The sequence below is a fragment of the Pelodiscus sinensis genome, chromosome 1, assembly GCF_049634645.1.
Source record: "Pelodiscus sinensis isolate JC-2024 chromosome 1, ASM4963464v1, whole genome shotgun sequence".
NCBI classification, from domain to species: Eukaryota; Metazoa; Chordata; order Testudines; family Trionychidae; genus Pelodiscus; species Pelodiscus sinensis.
This window is the reverse complement of record NC_134711.1, coordinates 142,129,169-142,155,543: the sequence shown is the minus strand read 5'-3', so window position 1 is coordinate 142,155,543 and position 26,375 is coordinate 142,129,169. Positions and strand designations below refer to the sequence as shown.

Here is a 26,375-nt window from a genome sequence, read left to right as displayed (position 1 = left end):
ACCTTACCTTTGCCTAGATCCTGAAAAGATCTCTGGTCCTGTGATCTGTGAAGTGGGAGGGTCTCAGAGCTTGGGCTGCAGCTTGAACCCATAAATTTAAATTGCCACGAAACAGTCTCACAAGCCTGAGTTAGCTAGTATAGGCCAGCCCCGGGTACTTGCTTGCAGTTAGGGATGTGAATGACTAGTTAACTATCTGATAAGCAAATGCTTATTGGATAATCGATGCACTAGTTGACTAGTCGTTCTCCCCCTCTCTCTGAGGCAGCAAAGTGGGGGTCCCTCCTCTTCCCCCTTGAGTGCTGGTGTGAAATGCCGTGGGGAGCCTGACACTGAGCTCTCCACGAGTGTTTGAAAGTGGCAGTGCCACTTGGAGCCCTGAGTCACCTGGGGAGCTGACCCTGTGCTTCCTACAGTGCTTTTTGCCTTTGAAGTGCTTCAGACACTTCTTTGGGTGCCTCTGCCTTTTCGAATAGTCGATGCAAATTCCATCGACTATTCAATTTGTCAATTAATCTAAATTTAACATCCCTACTTGCAATGTAGACACACCTTGACTAGGCAGGCAGGCTGTTCCTCCTCCAATTACACACAGAATCTGCTTAGAAGTTAGTACAAACTGGAGCAATATTAATTCCTGAATGGAGTTTCCTTTCCAATGTGGAAACTCCAATTAAGGAATTACAAGGGCAGTAGCAATGTGGAGACCACTCTAGTCGTCAATGCCAACAGGGAACTAAGGGGAAGCATCAGAGAGCCAGAATACAGCAATATAGGGACATAAGGTCTGTACAGATTGGCTTGATCTTCTAGCAGAAGGGTGGGTAAAAGGTCCTCTGTTGGCTGGATCCAGCCTGCTAAGCGGGTTGATTTGGCCTATGGAGGCCCTGCTACTCCCCTCCCCACCTCCATGCCAATCAGGGCCTGGAGGTAGAGGGAGTGTGTGAAGTTTCCTCTGCCCTGCAAGGAGCGTGCAGTGCTTGGAAGCGCCATACATTCCTGTCAGGGTGGGAGGAGACTTTGTGCGCTCCACCTTCCCCTTCTCCCCCCCCCCAAGCCTTGCTTGGCCTGGGGGCAAAAGCGGGAGTGCGGGAAGTCTCCTCCCACCAGGGGCCATGGGAGCCAAGGAGGGGGCAAAGACTTCTCATGCTCCCCCACCCCCAGGCCAATCATGGTCTGTGAGTGGGGAAGCAGGGAAGTATCCTGGCCCCCACCCCTTTTGGGGTGGCCTGGAGTCACTGCAAAAATTTATGAAGTGGCCCCTGGCAAAAAAATTATTGCCCATGCCTGCTCTAGCTGATTCCTACATCTCTGGAGATCTGCTGGTTCTGGGTCCTTGCCCCCAAAAGAAGAGCATAGAGGAAAACTCTGAGGGGAGGGATACCTTGTGAAAACTTCTGACACTAGCATGCAGTTTTCTTCCTAGAGGCACAATTTGACACATGCTAATGTCCATTTCCAAAGTCCTGTATATTTCTTGAGACATTCTAGATTTGTTCTTCTGTTATTATTTTTAAGAATTTTTTTATAATTTTAATTAAGAAATACTTTACTAAAATGGGAACTCATGGTTAGAATACAGAATTAATAAGTACTACATATAATTTTGCATGATAACCCTCTCCTTCCCCAAAATAATCAAGGCTTTATCTTAATGGTACATATACTAAAGCTAAGTTACAAATTAGTTCTTACTGAGGTACATGTATGTTTCAAAATACCCTCTAAATGAAGTCATTCTGATCAGTGTATTAATCTTAACAGATTTAAAAGTAGTAATCCTAATTTGCTAGCTTTGTCAGGTAGAAAAACTATGAAATTTAGAGCACATCTATTGTAAATTCATGTAGTACAACTAAAGCTGAACCACTTCTGGGAATTGTGCCCACAGATGATAAATGCAATGACAATCATCTTGACTCAGCAGAATGCATTTAGGATGTTACAGTTTGGATATTGTGTTAAGTATCATAGAAATTATAAGGGCATGTGATTGCAGCTTTTACTTTTAAACAACAACAAAAAGTTAATATATAAGCATATCTTTTCTTTGGCACCAGACCAAGTTAAAATAGTGATTAGAAGTATATGTAATGATGTCCACTGTTTCATTCTTGATATGAAGCAGACTAACACAGATACTCCTCTGAGACTTGTACATAAGTAATGTGTTAATATTATTTATATATTTAATAATATTAAAAAGGCTTATCCATGGTTTCAGAGGTCTTTGATACATATTAAAAATACAATTAACCAATACCCACAAATCCATTACCAAAACTTAACCTTTACATTAGAATAACCAGGCAACCCATCCACAAGTCTCTGAAAATAAATGGGTTTTGCAGTGTGCTCTAATGTTCATTTTCACAAATGTATGGGTTTTAAGACTAGAAGGCAACGATTTTGATCTAGTCTGGCCTGCAGAAATCAGACCTCACCCAAGAAAATTCTTATATCAAGCCTAAAACATATGTTTAAGCTATATCTATTGGAAATAGGGATGTTTAAAAATAATTTAAAATGGTAACCATTAAATATCAATACCATTGGTTATATGATTAACTGTTGGTCTAGCCTGGGGACGTACTACAGCAGAGGTTCCCAAACTTTTTGACACGGGGGGGGCCAGTAAATCCATTCACGAGGTTTTGGAGGACCGGTAACAGTCATTTGCATATTCATCAAGCAACTGATGAATATTCAACTAAGTTGTTTCTGGTCCTCCCAAAGCCCCCAGTGCCAGCGTTAGCAAAGCTTTTGATACAGTCACCCACAATATTCTTGCCAGCAGGTTAAGGGACTATGGATTGGATAAATGGACTGTAAGATGGATAGAAAGCTGGCTAGATCAGGGTTTCCCAAACTTTTTACTTTAGTTGGAACCCGTTTTTTTTTAGTACTGTTTTTTGCAGCCCAAAAATATAAACGCATATAAAAAAGAATTAAAAATGAATAAATTTTCAGTGTTTCATCTGGCTGCATCCTCCACCCACCCTGGGCCAGGGCTTGGGGGACCCGGCACTGCATGGGCACTCCAGGAGGCAGGAGCAGGAGCAGATTAGGGGTAAGGTATCTGGCTAGGAGAGAGGGTGCAAGGAGGGGTAGGGTTGCCAGGTATCCAATTTTGTACCGGATAGACCGGTATTTGAGACTTCTGTCCAGGAAACAAATTGAGAAAATATTGGACATATAAAATGTCCAGTATTTTCTAAATAGGTAAGTTTTATTATTATAAGGTGTATCAGTCCTTATCTGCAAACTGCCTGGCTGGTAGATGTGCTCAGGCTGCGTGAGTGTGTCTACCAGCCAGGCAGTTCGCAACTACTCGAGGGAGGGTATTGGGGGTGGGGGGGCAAAATGGAATCCCTGGGGCCATACTCACTCGTTTGGCATGTGGCTGGATCAGTCCTGCTCCCCTCCCCTGGTCAGCCCCGCTCCCCCAACGACCCCCCCCCCCCACCAGCCCTGCTGCCCCCATCCAGCCCTGCTTCCAGCAGCTGGTTCTCCTGTCCTCCTCCTCCTGATCTCCCCCATCCAGCGCCCAGCCCCACCCCGTCCCCTGGCCAGCCCGCTGCCCTCGTCCAGCCCTGCTTCCACAGGGTGGTTTTCCAGTCCTCCTCCTCCCGATCTGCCCCGGCCAGCCCCCTGGTATCCCGTTCAGCCCTGGTTCTGTCTCCCGCCCTCCCTGACCTCTGCTGGACAGCCCCTCTACTACCCCAACCCTGCTTCCGTCGCCCGCCCGGATCTCTGCGGGACAGCCCTGCTACCCCCAATGCTGCTTCTGCGGCCCGCCCACCCAGATCTCTGCGGGTCAGCCCCGCTATCCCTAACCCTGCTTTCCAGTAGCTAGTTTCCCCCCGCCCACACACATACCTCCTCCCAGTCCGCCCTACTCTGCTCCCCTCCTGGCAGCCACACTGAGGCCTGGTATTTTTTTCCAGGCCATGGCCCATAGTTTGGGAAATGCTGTACTATAGCCCTCTGTGGGCTCTGCATTTGAATTTGGAGTCAACATGGAGGCTCAGTTCCAGTATATGCCATGTCCTGGCAGCTGGCTCCACTCTTGGGCTGCCTCTGCTGCAGCTCTGCATTTAAATGTGGAGTTAGCAGGCAGGCTCAGTCCTATCTTGGGAGTGTGGCCAGCTGCCAGGACTCAGCACACATCGGGCCTGAGCCTATCTGCTGGCTCCGATTTGAAATGCAGAGCCACAGCGCAGGGGATGGCTGACTCCATTCTTGAGCAGGGTTTAACAGGTAACATTAATTGATAAGCTGATGCTTATGTGTTAAACTGGTTAAACACTTAACATCCCTAGTTAGCATGGTATCTAATTTTGATTTAAAGACTTAAGTGAAGGAGACTCCACCACATCTTGCAAGTTTTGTGTCCCAAAAAGTTCTGTGTCTGCTCCCTGGTAGCCAGGATCATGCTCATCACTGCTCAGTATCAAGAATGCCAAGTGTGTAGGTTACATAACAAGATAGGGGACTGCTTCTTTCCTTATCTGGTTTTCCCTTGGCTTTTTGATTGCTTTCTGCCTTTCTTACACCCAGACACATGCAGCTGTCATCAGTCAGTTCCCACCCCATGTGTTTCTCTGGTTTAGTTTCTGCTCAAGTCTTGCCAGAATGGTCTTTGGTCCAACACTTCTGTTTTTTCAGCTGTCTCTACACGTAGGGGTATTAGATGGAAGAAACAATTTAAGACAAAATGAAAGGTGCTTAGTGCACTCATCAGCTTTAACCAGGTCTGTGGTTGATTTAAAGATCTAAGAAATCCTTGATGGCAGCCATCAACACTGAAAAAAGTAATGAAAAAATTCAATGGTTTGAAGTTGTTTTCATTTTGTACTGTTCCAAATGGAATAGCTTTTTATTTTTTCAAAACTTTTTAAAAACTATTGAATTGTGAGGTTTTGTATTTCCCCCATTAACTGCAATAAAATCAGCGAATCCTAGCTTAACCTATAAGCTAGGGATGCAATAGTGTAGTGAATTAACCAATAAGAAAAGCTTATAGGTTAATGATATAGACTATACACATTACCAGGACCTACCCCCGCTGCATTTAAGATGGAGTAGGAGCCAGGCGGGCAGGAAGCCCAGCTCAGTTCCAGCTCGCACTGGGTCTTGGCACTCAGACCCACCCCTAAACAGGGGCTGCTGCCACTCTGTGCTGTTGCCTCTTCATTGGAGGCAGCAGCACAAGGTGACAGGCAGCTGGTCTGTGAGGGGAGCTGTTTTTTAAACTGGCTCCCCTTGTGGACCAGCTCCTGCCTGGCACCCCGTGCTGCTGTCTGATACAGAGGTAGCAACGTGGAGTGGTAGGGGGCTTCTCTACCTCCCCCTCCTACTCTGGAGTGAGGCCAGAGCATACTGACTGCTGGCCCTGCCCCCGGGGACTACAGAATAGTCAACTAACTGATCAGAATTAATGAGGTTACTTAACTATTCAATTAACCGATATTTAACATCCCTACTATAAGCCTTTGCTTATTGTTTAATCAACTACACTGTTAGATCCCTAGTTCTAAAAGCTATAGAGTACAAAAGGAAAATGTAAATCTGTGCCACTTTAAATTTTTGAAAACGGCCTCAAATTTTAGAGAAGTTAGAATGGCAGATATACTCCCTCCCCTTCTTTTGCATTATGTAACCTAACTTTTCCAAAGTTGAGGAAGTTTTTAAAACTTCCAAAGTGACAAAAGGGACAAAAAAGCCTAGACATAGTTCATTCTAGTGCATTTTGTGGTGGACACGAATAAAAGAAAAATGGAGAAGAAAGGGGTAAAACCCAAAACTTTAAAATTTCAAAATAGAAGAATTACCTGGCATTGCTCAGGTCTGTAACTCAAAACATTTTTGTTCTTCATTTAAATCATTCCTTTGGGTTGGGGATCACCCTCTCCAGTTCTAATTACACACCATAATAAATTAATTCTGCTTTCAAAGTTTACCCCCAAAATGTTATATCTAGAAAATATTAACAGAACTCCAGGTTTTTTTAAAACTTTACATTATTAGACAGATTACACAGGAGCAATTTGTGAATACATGCAGTGTTACTTCATGGAAACCGTTAAAATCAATCTTAGACTGCATTTTCTGGAGTTGTTTATGGAAGATCAAAAATACACTGAAAGGAAATAGCTTTACAAGCTAATATATTTTGCCATAGGACAAGAGTTATTAGAAGGTATCATCACTGTGTAAATAATTATATTGTTGTATGCATACTAAAATCTATTGGGATTTTGTTGCTACAGCTACAAAAGAATCTGATTACATCTCCTGGGTAGCTTAATTGAACTGAAATGACCGTGTTGTGTTAGATACAGTTTTGGTAATGTTTTCAGTTTTATGAGTGAAACATTGGCAAACCCAGTTAATCTTATTTCTGTTTAAGTCTAGATAATTTACTTGCATACAGGTGTGGCAAAGTTTATTTCAACTGCCTTGCATTTGAAAAAGAAATTAAAAATGTTGAAGAAGGACTTTGTTCGGTTTACAAGAAAGCATCTTATATCTTTGGTGTATAGTGGATGTGGTCTGAGGAGCACAGGTACTGCTCACTTCTTTTGCCTCCAGGGATCAATATGCCAAAAAAGGAGATAGAAGATGGTGGGATTATGTGAGGAGAAACCCCATCTCCTCACTGTCTTCTCTAATTCCTTTTTTTTTCATGTCAAGAATAAGTTGTTCCTGCAATCAACAGAGCTGCTATTTTGGGATTCCTTTGTGATCCCACTACCTGCTATTTTGATAGTTTAATCATGTAAATGATTTCTAGTTTTGTTGGTATTTTCTTTTTCTAATATCCATAATTTGGGGTACCCTGTGCCTATTAGGCAAAGCCCAAAGTATAGGATAGTGTTTAGCACCAGCAGACATTCTTCTGTCTGAGAGTTGCAATGTTCTTGTACTACTTCGCCTTCTTATCTCTGCTTCAAGTGTATTCAGGAAAATCAGACAGGATTGTGGATTTCATATTAATGGTTTTCACATGACCTCATTAATTTGGTAGGTTAGATCTCTGACTTTGAGTGAAACCTCCAGTTCAACTTCTAGCTCTTTCATTGATCATTAGATTGAGATAAGTTTCTCCTTCAAGATCTTATGGCTTGGAAGCATGATGCAATCTGACTTCTAGGGGCCAAATGAAAAGCCCTGGTAAGAACATAACAGCCATACTGGGTCAGACCAAAGGTCCATCTAGCTCAGCATGGCCAATGGCAGGTGCTCTAGCGGGAGTAAACAGAAACAGGTAGTCGTCAAGTGATCCCTCTCCTCTCATCCATTTCCAGCCCCTGACAAACAGAGGCTAGGGACACTATGCACTGCATGAAGAAACTTCCTTTTGTTTCCTTTAAACCTGCTACCTATTAATTTCATTTGGTGACCCCTAGTTCTTAGGTTATGGAAACAAGTAAATAAATAACTTTTCCTTATTCACTTTCCCCATACCCATCGTGATTTTATTGACCATTATCACGTCCCCTCCTTAGTCTCCTCTTTTCCTAGATGAAAAGTCTCAGTCTTTTTAATTTCTCTTCATTTGGCACTCATTCCAAACCCCTAGTCATTTTTGTTGCCCTTTTCTGAACCTTTTCCAATGCCAATATATCTCTTTTAAGATGAGATCAAATTGGTACACAGTATTCAGGATGTGAGCATACCATGGATGTATATAGAGGCAATAAGATATTCTCTGTTCTGTTCTCTATCTCTCTTTAAAATGATTACTAACATTTGGTGTGCTTTTTGATTGCTCCTGCACATTGAGTGGATGTTTTCAGAGAATTGTCCACAATGACTCCAGTCTCGCTTTTGATTGGTTATAGCTAAATTAGTCCCTATCATCATATATGTGTAGTTGGTATTATTTTTTCCAATGTGCATTACTTTGCATTTACAAGGTGTCCCCGCTATAAGTTGTCCTCGTATGCATCTGTTCCACACTAATGTTATTGATGCTTGTAGGAACTGATGCGTTATAAATCCTCCCATTCACCGCTCTTAAGTTGCACAAAAGAAAAAACCAAAAAAACCCAATTTGCACAAATGGAAATCAACTGCAGGAAAAAAATTCCCTGCTTTAAGTTGTTTTGCTATAAGTCCCAAGTTTCTCTGGAACGTAATTTGGACTTATAGCAAGGACAGCCTGAATTAATATTAAAATTATTTTGACATTTTGTTACCCAATTACCTTGTTTTCTGAGATCCTTTTGAAGTTCTTCACAGCCTGCTTTGTTCTTAACTATCTTGAGCGGTTTAGTATCACCTGCAAATTTTGCTCCCTCACTGTTTACCCTTTTCTCCAGATCACTTAAAAATAGTTTGAATAGGATTGGTCCCAGTACAGACCCTTGTGGGGCACCACTAGTTACCTCTCTCCATTTTGAAAACTGACCATTTATTCCTGCCCCTTGTTTCCTTTTAACCAGTTATCAATCCTTGAGAGGACCTTCCCTCTTATCCCATGATAACTTACTTAAGAGCCTTTGGTGAGGGATCTTGTCAAGGCTCTCTGGAAATCCAACTACACTATATCCACTGGATCCCCATATCCACATGCTTGTTGACCTCCCTCAAAGAACTCTAGCAGATTAGTAAGACATGATTTCCTTTTACAGAATCCATGTTGACTTCCCCCCACAAATTATGTTCATCTAGGTGTCTTGACAGTTTTATTCTTTACTATAGTTTCAACTAATTTGCCTAGTACTGATGTTAGACTTACTGGTCTGTAATTGCCAGGATCACCTCTAGAACCCTTTTTAAATATTGACGTCACGTTAGCTATATTCCGGTCAATTAGGTACGGAAGCTGATTTACAAACCAGAGTTAATAGTGCCACAATTTCCTGTTTGAGTTCTTTCAGAACTCTTGGGTGAATGCCATCTGGTCCCAGTGACTTGTTACTGTTAAGTTTTAGTTTGTTCCAAAACCACCTCTAATGACACCTCAGGGATACAGCCCCTTTCCTTTGGATCTTGACCAGCTTTTGGCAAATTGCTGAAATAGAGGAAGAGGATCAATTGTACACCACTCCTCACATAGTGTCCGGCTTAGGGAAAATGCTAGAGTGTGGTCAGGGAGAAGATGGACTGAAATGCTGCAGCATTCCTTGGTTGATTGGCTTGTTAAAGTCAGATGCAATATCCAGTAGTCCTGAGGCGGCTCTAAATTGTGTCATGCCTTGAACTATAATGCTGTCTTTGTCCTCTGGTCTTTAGCTGTGTTGAGAGGAACTTGGGGTGCATCTGATGACTGAGGCTTTTTTGTTGCCAGGAGTCTCAATTTTTGCTGAAGTTTCAGAACCCTTTCATAATAAATGTGTTACAAAGTGGAAGAGATTTGCATTATGGGTCTTTCTTTAGTGTAGTACTCCACTGATATTTATGTGCCCCCAATTTTTTACTATTAACACCTATATAATCCAGATTTTCTTTGAGCTATCTTGAAATTCACTTAATTCTCATATGCTTAAGTCCATTGGACTTTATTCTTCCTTCATTCTTCTATTTACACAGATTTCTGCCTGTTAATAATTACCTTCATTTTAACTATTTAATTGCATTCTTCTTTTTATAGATTGTATTTTAAATTATTTATATAGCCATGATGGAGAGTTAGTAACATCACAAACCAGATGGTTGAACATCCCTGTGTTTTATAAGAGTAATAGGGTTTTGTACCCACATCCTAACTTTTTTTTACCAAGATTGTATCTGAATTTCATCTATATTGGTCAATTAAGTTCCTAGTAGTTACCCTGGACCTCATTTTGCTCAGAAGAGGCAGATTACATATAAGTAATCTATAGGATAAGACTTCTAAGGTACTATCTTGATAGGACAAAATCTATACAGAAGTTTCCTATATAGAATCATAGAAATGTAGGGCTGGAAAGGACCTTGAGAGGTTATCAAGTCCAGTCCTTTGCACTGAGGCAGGACCAAGTAAACCTAGACTGTCTTTGACAGGTGTCTTTCTCTAACCGGTTCTTAAAAGCCTACAATGGAGATTCAACAGGCTCCACTGGAAGCCTGTTTCGGTGGTTCTCTTATTATAAAGTTTTTCTAATATCTAATTTAAATTTTTCTTGCTGCAGAGTAAGCCCATTACTTCTTGCCTTACCTTCAGTGGACCTGGAAAACAATTGATCACTTGACTCTTGATAACAGTCCTTTAAATTATTTGAAGACTGTTATCAAGCCATCTCAAGCTTCTCTTCTTAACATGAGCAGTTGAGATTTTGTAATCCTTTAATTGTTTTGTTGGTCTTTGCTGAGCTCTTTTCAACTTGTCCACATCTTTCCTAAAGTGTGGTGCCCAGAACTAGATACATAGTTCTAATTGAGGCCTCACCAATACTGAATAGAGTGGAAAAATACCTCCTATGTCTTATATCTGGCTTTCCTATTAATATACCTCCCAGAATATTAGCCTCTTTTTCAACTGTATCATATTGTTGACTCATATTCAGTGTGACCCCTGATCCTTTTCAGACCTACTACTGCCTAATCAGTTATACCCTATAACGGGATCAGATTCACCACTGGGGTACCTGTGTTGGTCATGCTGGGAATTTGCTCTGTCCTTAGCAGAGTGCCTTGGCTGGTGTTTTACCCATGTTGCTCCATGCTCTCTCCAATAGGGATTTGAAAGGTTAATCGGTTAACCGATGGGGTCTGGAGCAGCTCTCCACTTGCTGTGGGCAGGAGGGCTGCTCCAGCCTGCCTCCCCCCTTTAATCAGTTAGCTGGTTAAATGCTACATCCCTACTTTCTGGGCTCTGTTCTGGACCCACATTGCTCCTTGGATTGAGGTGTCCTCTTTCAGGAGCAAGAGGGGGGGAGATAACCTTGAATTCTAATCCTACCCTCCAAAGTCCTAGAAATCAATAGATTGAGCTCCTTAAGTCTATCAGTTTAAGGCATTGTTTCTAAGCCATGAATTGTTCTTTTGTCTCTTCTCTGAACCCTCTCCAATTTATCAACCTCTTTCTTGAATTGTGGGCACCAGAAGTTGACACAGTATTTCAGTAGCAGTCACACCAGTGCAAAATTCAGAGCTAAAATTAACTTATCTATTCCTACTTGATATTCCTCTGTTTTTGCATCTGAGGATTGCATTGGGAGAGTGGGAGCTCATGTTCAACTGATTGTCTGTCATTACCCCCAAATCTCTTGCAAAGTCACTGATTGCCAGGAAGGGGCCCTCATCCTGTAAGTAAGTCTTGCATACTTTGTTTCTATATTTATTCATTCACATTTAGTTGAATTAAAATTCTGAATTCTTATTCTCTCATCCCTCCTTACTTCTCTGTTTTTGGATGTGGTGAATGAATGGGGCAAACATCACCACATCAGGCTGATCCCCTATGACAGACAAGAGCACTCTTCCCTCTAACTTTTTCCGTCCTTCAGCGGGTTGAAATTTATGTGCACCAATAATGCGGGTATGTGTGTGTGTGCACCACCAGTACAAATAAAACACATAAACATAATTTTAAGCAGTCCATATGTGTGGAAGAAAATATATTAAAACAAGGGATTTTTAACACTGAGCAATGCATATGATATTTAATGTGAAATTAAATAAAGAAAATTAATATTACCCTTGGAGAGTACATGTATCAACCTTTCGAACAGCTCAAGCTAGTACTTGCTACGTCTGACTCAAAGCCAGAACTCTACCAAATAACACAGATCTGGTCTTAATGCCATACAATATACCATGTATTAATTAGCAACAAAGATTTTTTTTAAAAAGTTCAGAGTTCTAGATATCTGCAACACTCTATAAACATTCTGTTAATGACTTAAGAAAAAGATTCTTTTAACATCTTATGCAAACTTTGTTTGAAATGAAATCATGCAAATGTCCTGGCACACACACAGTTTTCTTGCACCCGGTTTCCCACCTCAACCCAGTCAGACAGAGAACTGCAGCTAGTCAGACACCCCAAATAAACTGCCCCTGCCTCCACCTTACTGCACAGATGCCAGCATCCATCCATCCTCTTTCCCCAATCTACCCCATGCAGTCAGCCCCTTACCTCCCCCTTCCCAGGAGGCTTGAGAGTGCAGAGTTTCTGCCTCTCTTCTCCTGCAGAGGGATGCTCTAACTCCCCTCTGACTCCTCATCAGCCAATTACTTACTTAATTCCTCCCTCCCAATCCCTCCCCCCCCCCCCAGCCACTAATTGTCTCCTCATTTCCCTTTTTACTGGCTCTGGGAGCTCCTCAATTCAAGCAGACAGCAAGCTCAGTTTAGCTGCTTGCTCAGCAAGACACCCTCCCTCCTGCAGATCAGCTGAGCTCCTGGCCTGAGTGGGAGCTTTAAACTTCTGAGCAGAGCTCAGAAAACTTGTGTGAGTGCGCAGGCACTCAGCTTACAGGGAACCTTGGACAAGAGATGCCTGGACCTTGTCTGTTAGAAATCTTACTCATCTGCAACCGTACAATTTTAAATTATAAATTACCATGGTAAAATATAATTATACAAATGACACAGTTGACTGCTTTTTGTGGGCACCATCACTGGAACACAGCAAACATTTTCAGGCCATCATTGATTAAGGAGTTAGTGGTCAGGACATCCTGTCAGGTATCCTCAGATAACTTCTGCTGTAGAAATTATGTGCTTGGCATTCTGGACCCAATTATCCTGTTTTCCTGGAGAGGTCCAGAGAACAGCAGAGAGACCTCCCTTTTGATGATCTGAAGTTGTTTTCAGATGAAAACATGAATGAGTTCCTGCACATTTTGAAAGACTCTAGAGTTGCTTTGCAATCTCTGGGAATGTATACCTTTGAACAAAGGAAAAAACAGGTGACCCAATGTTGCCATCCAATCCAATTCTCTGGTTTGCAAAGACATACTGATCCGTCTATTTACCGGTCTCCCCCTGCAAATGCTATGGCTACGTCTACACTGGCCAGTCTTGTGCAAGAACATATGCAAATGAGGCGTGGCGATGAATATCGCCACGCATCATTTGCATGCTTAATGAGCCACCATATTTGCACAAGGGGCTTTTGCCCAAGAGCCGTTCTTCCTGAAAATAAGCGGCAGAACGGCTCTTGTGCAAAAGCCCCTTGTGCAAAATGGTGGCTCATTAAGTATGCAAATGAGGCATGGTGATATTCATCACCATGCCTCACTTGCATATATTCTTGCTCGAGACTGGCCAGTGTAGACCTAGCCCATAGGTTCCAGAGGAAGAGAAGCACTCATTCTGAATATTCAGCCTCCATCGTTACTGAAATACCCTTTCCAAGCTTTAGGTCGTTAATTGCAACAATTTGCCCGCCTCTCTACATTGTGAGATTTTTAATTTTTGTTCTGCATGGGAGTGAATTACTACACACAATGGGTCTTGAAGATTATAACACTGAACTACATCCACTTTACCTACTCCCCGCTTCTTTCCTATCCTGCTTCAGGGACATGATCTTACTGAGACAAGCAATAAAACTACCTTCTTTGTTTAAGAACGAGAGAGGCTGTCTCTGCTCAAAATGAGGGAAAGGGCTTCTAGTCAAAATACTTTCTTATGCCAAAGAAAGATGAAGGTGGAGGGTGACTTTAATTTTAAGGCAACTAAGCTAATTTTGTAAAGTCTAGGAAGTTCAGGATGATGAATCTGGCAACTCTAACTTCTTCACTAAATTTAGGGGGTAGTTGTTTTTTTGGCCCTTTATATGCAAGATGCATATCACCATATAGCAATACATTCATTTCACAGACAATAAAATAAAATAAATTGTTACAGACCAGGATCATTTCAATACTAAGTCCTCAGCATTGGGCTCACCTCATCTAAAAGTGTGTTTTCAAAGGTTCTAACAATGGTGAGAGGCTAATATTCCTATGTTTTGATGATTGGCAGTTCATGGATCAGTCTTACCAAAGAGTGCTGTCAGCCACTCTGTTTCTCTGTTACAGGTAATTGAGTCTTCAACTTAATGCAGAGGTAGGCAATAATTTTTGAAGGGGGCCCACTTCACAAGCTTCAGAAGAGATTAGGGACTGCCCCACAAGGGGCAGGGCCTCTGGCAGAAGGGGAAGGGCCAGGAGATGTTGCGTATTGCCCCCACCCACAAACTCTGATTAGCCTGGGGTGGGGGAGTGCACAAAGTGTTAGCCCCCCACCCTGCCAGGAACGTGTGGCCCCTAGAGAGAACCACCAGCTGTTTGGAATAGCTGATAGTTCCCTCTAGGTGCCATGTGCCCCTGGCAGTGGAACGAAACTTCACCTACTCCCTCCCATCCCCAAGCCAATCAGGTCCTGGGGACGGGGGAGCGCATGAAGTCTTTCCCCTCCATGGCCTGTTCAAAACAGCTTGTAGTTCTGTCTAGGCCCTACACACCCCTGGTGGCAGGGGGGAAACTTGGTGTGCATCTCTGTTCCCAAATCTCGATGGCCTGGGGGTGGAGGAGCAGCAGGGCAGCCATGGGCCGGATCAATTGGCTTGGTGGGCCAGATTCAGTCCACGGAGGCTGTCTTGCCCAACGCTTACTTAATGTGGGAAAAAATCCATGATGACATTGCAGAAAAAAATACAGGTCATGGGGCATCCTCCCCTTCTCTACCTCTGTAGAGATTCTTAGCCCAAGTTACTTCTCAGTTCTGGGAACAAGTATTTTTTGTTTTTGTTTGTTTTCCTTTCTCAGGAGTATTTCCAGGTCCATACACAGGAGTGTGCTTTCTTTATAAATGTGGACTGCAAGGGTGCAATCTCCCCTACCCCCATACTCTCCCGTGCTCCGGCCCATTGGGAAGGCAGGAGCGGTGCACTGTTCGAGCTTCCCTCTCCCATGCTCCCGCTGGACAGGGGAAGGCGGGGGCTGATTTCCCCCCTTCCCGCAAGAGTGAGGCCCAGCTCTTCCCCCAGCCACGCTCTTGGGGCAGGAGAAATCAGCGTTCGCACCCTTCACACATACCCTGTGTACAGGCCTGCTAAAGTTAGGATCCAAATTCCTGATTCTGCATTGTGGATGTCAAGGTTTATTCTCATTGAAATAGTAGAGCTGTAGGCACTGAAAAGACTTGGTTTTCCAAAGTACTGAAGGTCATAGAAGTTATTGGGTTCTCAGCACTTTTGAAAACCACTTCTATATAGGTCTATAAGGATTTAGAAGCCTAACTCTTAAGCTCCGATTTTTAAAATTTTGACTCAAGTTTATCTCTCTCAGTCTGTTTTCAGACTTTCACAAATATGAATAGCTGATGTTAGAAATGCTATGTCTTCACATTATAATTATAAATCTTTATTACTTAAAAAAATCCTCATTCATCTCAAATTATCCCTTGGTCTTTCAATTTCTTCCCTTGTTTCAGCCTTTTGATGTTAATTGTAAAGGCCAGTGTTGCATTAAACAGATTAGTGGGTTGAACAAATATGCTGTAATTTATTAGACGAAATATTTTTACAGAAGTAATAAAAGGGAGTAAACAAGATGAAAATATTCTTAGTACAAGGAGCACATTGATTTGACCACAGAGATCTAATGATCGGATCTAGGGGTATGTTACTTACTTTTCTCCCTATATTAATTTAACTTTTCCAAAAGTCTTGCAGCGATGGCTATGGGTCTTAAACATATATCAGAACATCACTGCTATGCCCTTTATTCTGGTTGCCCATATAATTCAGGCTTGGATATGGGAAAGCAAAATTCGACTTTGAAAAATAAAAATCTGTGCAAGGGGAAATCTGTCACACACTTTCCTTACACTCACTCTCTCTCACACACACACACACACATTTAGATTAAAATTCTTACATGCCTAAATGCTGTGTATGGTATTGTTTTTAAAGCTATTATAGTTTGTCACTATTTCCCTGTGAAGGTCTGTATTATTTTACACCAATGCAAATAGGTTAAAATGTTAGTTATATAAAAATGAAAGTCATTTACTTATGTCGCTAGTATGAGTTATAAAGAAAATTTAAAGTCCTCTTTAAAGGTGACTTGGAAAGGGGGGGAAGAAACCAAGCAGGACTTTTGTGTGTTTTTTGTTGCTGCTTTTAAATGTATAAATTATCACTTTTCCATTTTTAAATGTGATTTCCTCCTGGCTTACAATAGAAATTCAAGGCCTTCCTAGGATGGTGACCAAGTGACATAATGACATTAAATAGGCAGGGAAGGAAAAGTGAGCAACCGAGAAGGGAGAGAATATTATAACACTTGGTCTCAGACACAAGGGGTCAGGTCTAAACATACTTCTTGAGATACCCTTTATACAGCTAACACCCAGCTTGAAGGGGTAAGGTCTGAGCTAGCCAGTTGAGTGTGTAGAAGGAATGCTCTGTGTGGGTGGGTGCGTGGGCGGAAGGGGGGGGTTCTTCCTGAGAGTAGCATGTACTTACATTCCAACCACTCCACTTGCCAGCATCAATGCAAACTTCTGCACAGGAAAGAAACTTTGTGTGTTAGTTTTGGTTCAGCTGCAGCATGTCCCAGCCTGAGGGGTGTGTGTGTGTGTGGGGGGGGGGGGGAATAGAAGTTGTATAAGTAGCAATTACCTGCCTCAGTGGATGAGCTGAGCCCACAGCCCCAGCGTCTGCCCCCAAGCCACTTCCACTACAGACTGGGTTACCTCTGAGCCTGCGCAAGTCTCATTCCCGCATCCCCTGCATGCTGTCCCTGCTGAAGCTGTAGCTGACTGCGAAGGGACATATGTGCTGGAAGGACAGTAGCTGTGCACATGGTGGCCTGGTCCTGCCCTATGCCTTGTCCTGACATAGTGCAATAAAAGCTCCTGGAGTGGGGCCTGTCAGCCCCTGCCTTTCCTTACCCGGCTGGAGTGTGGGTGAGGGAGGCTTGTGCAGGGCACCTCTCCTGCCTTACCCCAATGGTCCGGATTCCGGCCGGAGGAGGTATGTGCATTCGCACCTTTCACACACACCCCCCCCCATTGCATATGGGCTTGATCTCACACTATATTTTTAATCAAAATTCAGTTTAGCCATAATTTGTAATGAATTGCCATTTAGGTACATTTGATGAGAAATACATTACTTGGAACACAAGTTAGTAAGGAGAGCTCAATAATCAGCTTTAAAAATCATGAAAAATAAGAAAAGGATGGAAGCAGGAGGGCCTGAGTTTTCAGCAAGCTTAGCCACTGCTTTGAAAAGTCACAAAGAAATATAATTCCACACCCACAAATTCATCTGCCTTTTACTTGGACTCCAAACAAAACTTCTGAATGAAAAGTCTGACTCTTATTGCACCATAAAAATACTGGGAATAAAAAGAAAATGCTGAAAATATGGATAGAAATGCAAAACAGGTTTTATAAAATCCTTCACTTTCCAGGTCTCCAGATCCAAAGGAAACTAATTTTAAGCTCCGTCTAGGAAACCCCTATAAGAAAATGTTACTGGTATTGGAATTGCTGGAACTACAAAATATATTCTCTTCTTCAGAAGAAATTTGTAAATTGTTAACACTGAAATGAAGCCATGTAGACAATGTGAAATCATGTTTCTTTCTCATGGTGAAGGAAATGAATAGACAAGAACAGAGAAATCCTAGTTATCAAGAAAATAAGTGAAATAGACAGTGGGGAGGAAAAAGATCCAAAGAAAGACAGTAGAGAATATTGGCCCAATTCAAAACCTTGGTAATCCTTGAAAGTCTGACAATAGCAGAGTATTTGTATTGCACAATATTCCAACTCCGGCCAGGGTACTGCAAAAACAAAGCTGTTTATTCTGAAATAATGCAGACCTCCCAACAAGAGACTGGAACTATAGTGATTTGAGTTTTTGTTTTGTTTTTGTTTTTTTTTAATTTCCATATCATTGACAACAATTAATTACTAATGATTGTCAGCATCATATCTCTCACCATCATAGATTAGATTTTTTTGCAATTTAAAGACTAGGTAGGAATGAAGGCCAATATTCTTCAAAGCCCTATGTGAGGGATAGTTTTCTATAATTTATTAAACATTTTTTGTTCTAGTGCAGTAATTCTTAACATTTCCCTCCAGGGACTCCTTTTCCCACACTACAGTCTAGATGGGGCATTTCTCCTACTTGGCAACAACAGAAGGGTAGATTCCTCACCTCCTCCTAAAACATGTTCACAATCCCCAGTTTAAGAACTAGTGTTGCTATTGTTTCAGCATATCTGCAGATTCAAGCATGCATTACTACGTCAATTTATGCTCGCTCTGTTCACTATTTCAGGATCATATCTGCAACTACAAGTGTAATATATTTTAATTAAAGGATAAAAACAGGAGGGTGATTGTGTCCCTCTTGAAAACGAAAGAGAACCCCGGTTCTAATTCCGTTTCTTTTTTGTTACTCCTGTTTGCTGCAGTGTTTTGAAGCACCATTTTATGTACTATCAGTGTATAGCTACAGTTGTCTTTGATAGTATGAAAGAATGTCTATACAGCAAACGAACAACATGTACCGGTTGTTTTCATTTATGTATATTTTGTCTTTTCCTATATTGCTACAAATATTTATAAAATACATGATTTAAAATGTCTTTGTTGAAAAGTAATTTGTATGGGTCTAAATAGCATATGCTTCAAAATAGTTTCTTTTGATAACATTTATTTTGAGCAAATACAGTTTTGAATAATTTGTAAATTCTATTTACATGCAGTTGGTATGCAATATGTATAGTGAATTTAGTGCTTCAGATCCTATACTTTAATTGTTTGCTCTATTTCAGACGGTTCGCCATGGTTTTCCTTATTTGCCCACTGCCTTAGCTTTTGACCCAGTTCAGAAAATTCTGGCTATTGGGACAAGAACAGGAGCCATACGAATGTATCCTTTCTTATTCAGAGATTTTACAGTTTGTGTACTTTTGATATTATGGTGACTTGAATCAGCTTCACTTCAGCATACATTCAGGTAAGATACATTTTATAAAATTAAATTCTGATAATTTTTCCAGTCCAAACAGTAAAGGAAAACATATCTGAAAAAAGGTGTAGCTTTTTTGGTTGTTCTGGAATTATTATAGGCTTACTAATGTGACTGAAGATGATGTTTGAGGTATGAATTACTGATATATGAATAATACTGACTAATAAATAGATGAGTTAATTGTTATGCTCAGGATATGAAAGTGGAGGGAATAAAAACAAATAGGTTAGGTTCCAAACAAGAATACGTGTGAAGGACATTTTTATGTGTTCTCATTCTTCATGAGTTTTTCAAAAGTGAATACCCATTTATAAAACTTGGCATTGTTACAATAATGTATTGCCTTAAAGTTTTGATGTTTATAATATGCATAACTTTCAACTCTGTCTTGAGACTAGGATATTTTTAGAATCCATTTTTACAAAAGATTAGGATAACCATGAGCCTCATTGTATTCAGAACAAAATACAATGTTCACTTCCCCCCCCATAATTTAAAAAAAACAAACCCACAAGAAACCCCTAAAATAAAGGGAAGATGAGGAAGAAAACTAGAGATATTTTAATATAATTTTTGATTTTTGCAAAATGTTCAGATACCATGTTGATGAGTTTGATAGAACTGTTGTGCTACAGATAGATAAAATGAGTCAACCTGTAAACATAGGGAAAAATTCAGTACAAAAGAAATGAAAACTGAAACATTCGAACTAACGCATCTAGAACTAAAAACTAATTCGAACTAGCGCGTCCACATTAAGTGGACCCTGAAGTGGGGTTAAGGATGGCCGGAAGTAGTGCCGGCAGGGCATCAGAGGAGGACTTAGAGCGTGGAAATGCTGTCTCAGGCTAGCCGAGGGCTGTGCTTAAAGGTTCCCGACCCCCACCCCGGACAGACAGTTCTCAGGGGTGCCCCGCTTGCAAAGCAGTCCTGGCTTGGAGTGCCCTGAGTGCCAACACTGGGCACATCACAGCACTCGGCCATCAGCCTGGCTGCACTTGCCGCAGGCTGCCATCTGGGGAGAGGGGGGCAATTGGGGGGCTGCAGGAGAGCTTCCACCCCCAGGAGCCTGCAGAGCCAGCCCAGTCCTCCCCATCAGGGGCTCGTGCCCCATTCCTCCCTCACCTCCTTCCACTTACCCTTCCCTAGCCCCTCTTCTTGATGTACAAAATAAAGATAACATGTCTTCCAAAATGGAATCTGTCTTTATTGAACAAAACTGGGGGAGACTGGGAAAAGGAGGTGGGAGAGGGGAGGGCAACTACAATGATCAGGGGTTGGGAACAGGTCCCATATGAAGAGAGGCTAAAGAGACTGGGACTTTTCAGCTTAGAAAAGAGGAGATGGAGGGGGGACAGGATAGAGGTCTCTAAAAGCAGGAGTTGGGTGGAGACGGTGCATACAGAAAAGTTCTTCATTAATTCCCATAAAGAAGGACTAGAGGACACCAAAGGAAAGGAATGGGTAGCAGGCTTCAAACTAGTAACAGAAAGTTGTTCTTCACAAAGCAAAGAGTCAACCTGTGGAACTCCTTGCTGCAGGAGGCTGTGAAGGCTACAACTAGAACAGAGTTGAAAGGGAAGTGAGATCAAGTCATGGAGGTTGGGTCCATGGAGTGGTATTAGCCAGGGGGTAGGAGTGGTGTCCCTGCCCAAGGTTTGTGGAAGGCTGGAGAGGGATGGCATGAGACAAATGGCTTGGTCACTGTCTTCGGTCCATCCCCTCCAGGGTCCATAGGGTTGGCCGCTGTCGGCAGACAGGCTACTGGGCTAGATGGACCTTTGGTCTGACCCAGGACGGCCATTGTAAGCTCAGGGCTCAGGGTCGGGGGTCTCAGTGGACCCCCTTGATTCTCTTGCACACCTGCTCCTGGGTGGCCAGGCTGGTAGCTATCCTGCCAAAGCCGGCCACTTTCCTGTGCCTAGTGCGGAGATCGTGGATGAGGTCCACGATGTCCGCACTAGCCCAGGCGGGTGCCCACCTCTTGCGGTCCCGGGCAAGCTCCCGGGAGCCACCAGCCTGGTCCCGGGAAGAGGGGGAGGGCTGGGGGGCATCGGGTGGCTGGTTCGAGCCGTGCCAGGTGCAGGGTCTGCTGGCTGGGTGCTGGCAGGCTTGCACCTGGCACGGGCACCGTAGCCAGACCGTGCCCCTTTAAGGGGTCCGGGGCCGGGAGAGGGGCAGTAGAGTTTCCCTGGTGTTGGCCAGAGTGGCCACCAGGGAAACCTGGGGAGGGCTAGCCTCCCACTAGTTTGAATTAAGGGGCTACACACCCCTTAATTCGAACTAGCTAGTTGGAACTAGGCTTAATCCTCGTGGAATGAGGATTACCTAGTTCGAACTAAGCGCTCTGTTAGTTCGAATTAAATTCGAACTAACGGAGTGCTAGTGTAGCGCCTATGAAAGTTAGTTCAAACTAACGTCCGTTAGTTTGAACTAACTTTGTAGTGTAGACATACCCAGAGAGAGAGAGAGCGAGTCTAAAAAGTACATTTCAAAGTCTGGAATTGCAGGATGTTCTTCTGAACACTTTTCTCAATTCGTTAAGGCTCAAATAGTTCTACCAAACTGGAATATGTGTCATTAAAGGAGAGAAAAGAAAAATACTACAGGAGTGTTAAAATGTTAAGGGTTTGATGTATTTAATAGAAGGAATACTTTTTTTGTAACTTAGTTCACAGGTTCAACTCTTCTGCTGTAAATAATTGGCAATAAGTGAGAACATGATTGCCCTGATCATATGAACACTAACACACAAGCTTCACTACAGTCCAAAAGGATTTTATTTTTAAGGTTTTCATTATTTGTGCACATTCTATACCCTGTAAATGCTAGGTTTAAACAGAAAAATATTTTGTGAAGTATGGTCAATTTAATCTATATTCTTTCTCTGTCACCCTGATGCCTGAATCTAGTGACAGCAGAGACAAGGTGCAAATAAAGTGCAAACTGTTTATTGGGAAGCTCAGCCAGTGCCTCACGTAACATATTTAGCAACCAGGACTTTGATTCTTCACATCTTAGAGTGCTCTTGTACTCAATAAATTTTATTCTCAAAGGCTTTGATGTTTTTCCAATATAAGCCTTCCACAAGGGCACTAAACCAATTATACCACAAAGTCTGTGCTGTTGGTGATTCTGCTCTTAATAACATATTATTTACCTGAATCAGAACATATTCCATTGAACACAACACTTCTGGGATAGAAAATCTTTGCATGGTCTATACGTCTCACACACAGCAACTCAAATGGTCAGATTGTACTCTTCTGTAGAAATACCTGTGGAAGGGGTCTAGGGCTTCACCTCTGGATATTTCATTCACTGTCACTTCAGAACACTGAATCCTCAGCCTTCTTCCTCTCCCTAGTAGCCAGGCTCTTTTAAGAGCTGTGCCACTATTAGCCTTAGAATGCCTAGCCACATAAATTTCCTGCTCTTAGGAAGAGGCAGGGGCAGGGACAGAGCTCAAGTTAATGCTACTTTCAAGCTGTGGTATAGCTAGGAGTGGAAATCTAAGAGGCTAGCTAAGCTTCTCCTCAGTTACAGGGCTTTTCCTGCCAAGCTGGGCATGCACATGGGGCCAAGATCTCGTTCCTGTGCTCCAGTGTGAGTAGCTGTCACTGATATGGACACTGATCTCCTCTCGCACTTCAGTTGACCATAGCCTGAAGGCTATGCTATCTCTGTTTGCATTGTACCCAGCCAGGGAAACAGGTTCCCTGAGCCGAACCATCTTGGGAAGAAAGAAAGTTTATCCAGAGCAAAGAGGGGAGACTGGATGGCGAAGGTAGAAGCCAAGAGCTGGAATAGAGAAGAAGCAGGACACAGGTGTGCAGAATGTGGGTGAGACAGCAAAACTTGGAGGAATAGCAAAGTCTGTGGCTGGAGGCTTGGACAGAATTGGGGTATGTCTACACTACCACCCTAGTTCGAACTAGGGTGGTAATGTAGACAACTGGAGTTGCAAATGAAGCCCGGGATTTGAATTTCCCGGGCTTCATTTGCATAAAGCCGGGCGCCACCATTTTTAAATGTCCACTAGTGCAGACTCCATGCCGCACAGCTACACGTGGCACGGACTAGGTAGTTCGGACTAGGAGGAGTGAAACGAGGAGTAATGGCAGTTCGGAATAGGAAGCCTAGCGGACATTTAAAAATGGCGGTGCCCGGCGAGATGCAAATGAAGCCCGGGAAATTCAAATCCCGGGCTTCATTTGCAACTCTGGTTGCCTACATTACCACCCTAGTTCGAGCTAGGGTGGTAGTGTAGACATACTCTAGGCGTGTAAGAGGGGTCAGATTAGGCATAGGAGAATGGTGCAAGGGAGATCTGGGACACGGGGGAGGGGAACAGGGAGAAGGATGACCAGGAGGGATCGGGGGCTGGACTTCCCCCAGCCCTTCCAGCCAGCTCTTGCCCAATCAGTGTTATCAGAAGATGAGGCTGCCTAGGGAGCATAGGCTGTGGGGTGTGCCAGTGGAACAGAGGGGATCCTTCCGGAGCTCAAGCTCTGTCCACCTCACCTGACCCCGGTTTGGTGTTCATCCACCTGGCCACCCATGTTTCTCTGTCCTGCCATTGCTGATATGTCCATGCGTCCTTCACTGTATACTATGACCTGAATATACCTAACATTCCTATGACTGCTGCGGATTGTGAGAATGGATATAGTAAATTAATGCCATTTTTTAATTTATGGGAATACTGAAGGAATACTTAGAATATCTTAATTTTTTAAAAAACATGTTAATTTTCTCTTCTTACAATTTGCACATGGTTAGTAATTTAAACCAAATTTATTACAATAATTTGTTTCTGAGCTAAGACCGTTATGCTAATTTCAACATTTTTGCAGCTGATTGATTGTTACCCTCCTGAAAATTGAATTTGTAATAGAAAGACTTTTAAAATATAAAAAAAGCAGGTTTTAATGACTGTATTACATAGCCTTCTGCATAAACTGCTTCTAGTGGATTAATACATAATATTCTGAAACTCATTAGTGTTAGATAATAGAATGGAGGAATAACTTCAATATACTTTGCTATTGCTTTTGTTTTCCCTGCTGTTGGTGTCACTGAACAGTCCTGGTGATGGTACAAGGAGGACAGTTTGTCCATCTTGAGGAAAATCAATTCAATACCAGTATCTGATTAAACTGGATTACTGATTATTTATGTATTATGGGGTATCTCAAATAACCAGTTAAGATCAAGATCTTGTTAGACAACAGAAATACACATGAAGAGAGTTCCTCTCCAAAAATGCTTAGGGGTCATGGAACAAATGTACCTTTTAATAATGCAAATCGTGTGGTGTTAATATTGCTTTTCTTTCTAGCAAATAATCTATTTTGTGACATTAAAGTTGATAGATCTAAAATTGCTGACACAAACTAGAACCAGGTGCTACAGTACATCATTTCTCTGTTAGATTGAATTAGGAACCAAGGTAGAAAGTAGATATACATATGGAGGAGGTGAATTTTTCTGTGCATTTTTATGGGAAATATTGAGACAAGAGGGAGAACAATAGTGTGATAGAATTGACAAGAATAAGTAATTCCTTATGTAAAGATTGTCCCTTGTGACACCAAAGTTAATGAACAGTGTTTTATGACATAGGTTGAACCTCTCTAGTCTGGCACACTGTGATCTGGCAACATTGGTCATCCAACATGATTTTAGTTAGCTGGATGTCCACTTGCCATGGGAGTGGCAATAGCCCTATGCAGTTTGTTTACAGCCACCAGTCCTGGCTCTCAGTATTCTGAGCTGTTATTTAGTTCTAATTATCCCTAAATATTTTCTAAAAGCTGTTGGTAATGCTGCTATACAATATTGACCCTCCCATGGTTTGGCAAATTCTTTGGTTCGGCACTGGTCAGGTTCCAAGGGTGCTGGTCTGGAGAGGTTCAACCTATATTTAAATTTCAATTTGTGCATATGATCTTTAGCCTATTAATTCCAGGATATCTTTCAGGAGCAAAAGGGGCAGGAATGAAAAATAGTGGCTTCTGGCAGGAAGATCAGCAAGGGAACAAGAGCAACTTCGGAGGAAGGATGGAGAACTGGTTGAGTAGGCAGGAGAAAAGATACAAGAACTGGATCTGATGAGTTCATCTATTGAAAATGAAAGGAAAATTGGGGACAATAACTTTAGGTCCATACTGTAATCTGAAAGTATAGAATAGCTTGGTTTCTTATAAAATATGAAAAATGTTTCCTAATTGCATCTTTTCTTTATTCTGTACTTACAGAAAGGCCAAAATATTTTTTATTGCAATGGGCACCTAATAGCAACCTTTGTAGTTACATTAGCAAAATAATTCTCTTTCTAGCCACCTATTTTAAAATGCCCATCTCCTTCGAAGAGAAATTTTTCGTGTATGCTTCACTAACCCGAGGTGCCTATCTTGCATATTGATTTAAATTTTAGCATTAGGTTATACAGTGTACAAAATAAGGATATTAATACTTAACCACCTTTGTAAAGCATTTTGAGAGCTACAGATAAGTGTTACATAATTGCAAAGCATTGTTAGGCCCTTTATACAGAAATGAAAACTGATACAAAGAAAGATGGCATGAAATAGCTGAGCGGCAGTGACAGACAGTGGGTTAGATCTGAGGAAAGATTTCTGGGTCTGAGTTCTCATTTGACAATTATTTACTGTCTGACCTTGACCTTCTTGTATCCTCCACTTGTAAAATGGGGATATTGGTTAATTGGGACTGTTTGCACAGCTCTTTTGAAAAAACAAAGTTCTATATAACTAACTTACTAACTCCAGTAGTATGGCGGAACAGTGAGCATGGCATATAGAAGAATAAATTGTTCTGCCTCTATTTTAAATTACATGATCTGGTGGTTAGGGTGCCCACTGGAGAGATGGGAGTCCAGGGTGCAGTCTCTTTAATCCAATGATTATCATGCTGGCTTTTTTTGATCACATTCTTAGGTGCCTCTGTCTCAACATTCATTGATCAGGGAGACACTGCACCTAATTCAGACTTTGTAGAGTATGATGTTGATCCAGAGATTTGCTAGGTGCATAAAAGTTAGATATGTTGCAAAGTTCAGCATTACAATACCATAAATCCCTGTGTGGGTCCAGAGCTTAGTAAACAAGTCTGTTGATGCACAAAAAGAGGCGGGATTAAGCTCTTCCTCTTTTAGCCATGTTCGCTACCATGAGTAAAACACATCATAGTTTGGCGGAGCGTTTTTCCCCTAGCAGTACCCATAGTGCCGGCAGGTCGCCCGCTGGAGTGGAGCCGCTATAGCAGCATATAATTATCCTGCCGGTGCCTCCCCTCCTCAGTTCCTTCTTACTGCCAGTGACTGTTGGTTGGAGTGTGTCAATTACATTAGTTAGCTTAAGGTTCCCCCGCTTACCTCTTTTGTGTAAATAGTTTCTCTGTAATTATCCCATTAGTTAGGTACTTAGTG

General features: G+C 42.2%; 1 protein-coding gene across 4 annotated transcripts in view; it reads left to right on the top strand.

Annotated features, from left to right (window-relative positions):
- The window catches only part of STXBP5L (syntaxin binding protein 5L), a 456,584-nt gene that overhangs the window by 31,072 nt on the left and 399,137 nt on the right, over positions 1-26,375 (top strand). For all 4 annotated transcript variants that reach the window (XM_075905178.1, XM_075905171.1, XM_075905165.1 and 1 more), the window contains exon 3: positions 18,723-18,820. In XM_075905178.1, coding sequence (XP_075761293.1) covers positions 18,723-18,820 — 98 coding nt within the window. The remainder of the gene's footprint in view (positions 1-18,722; positions 18,821-26,375) is intronic.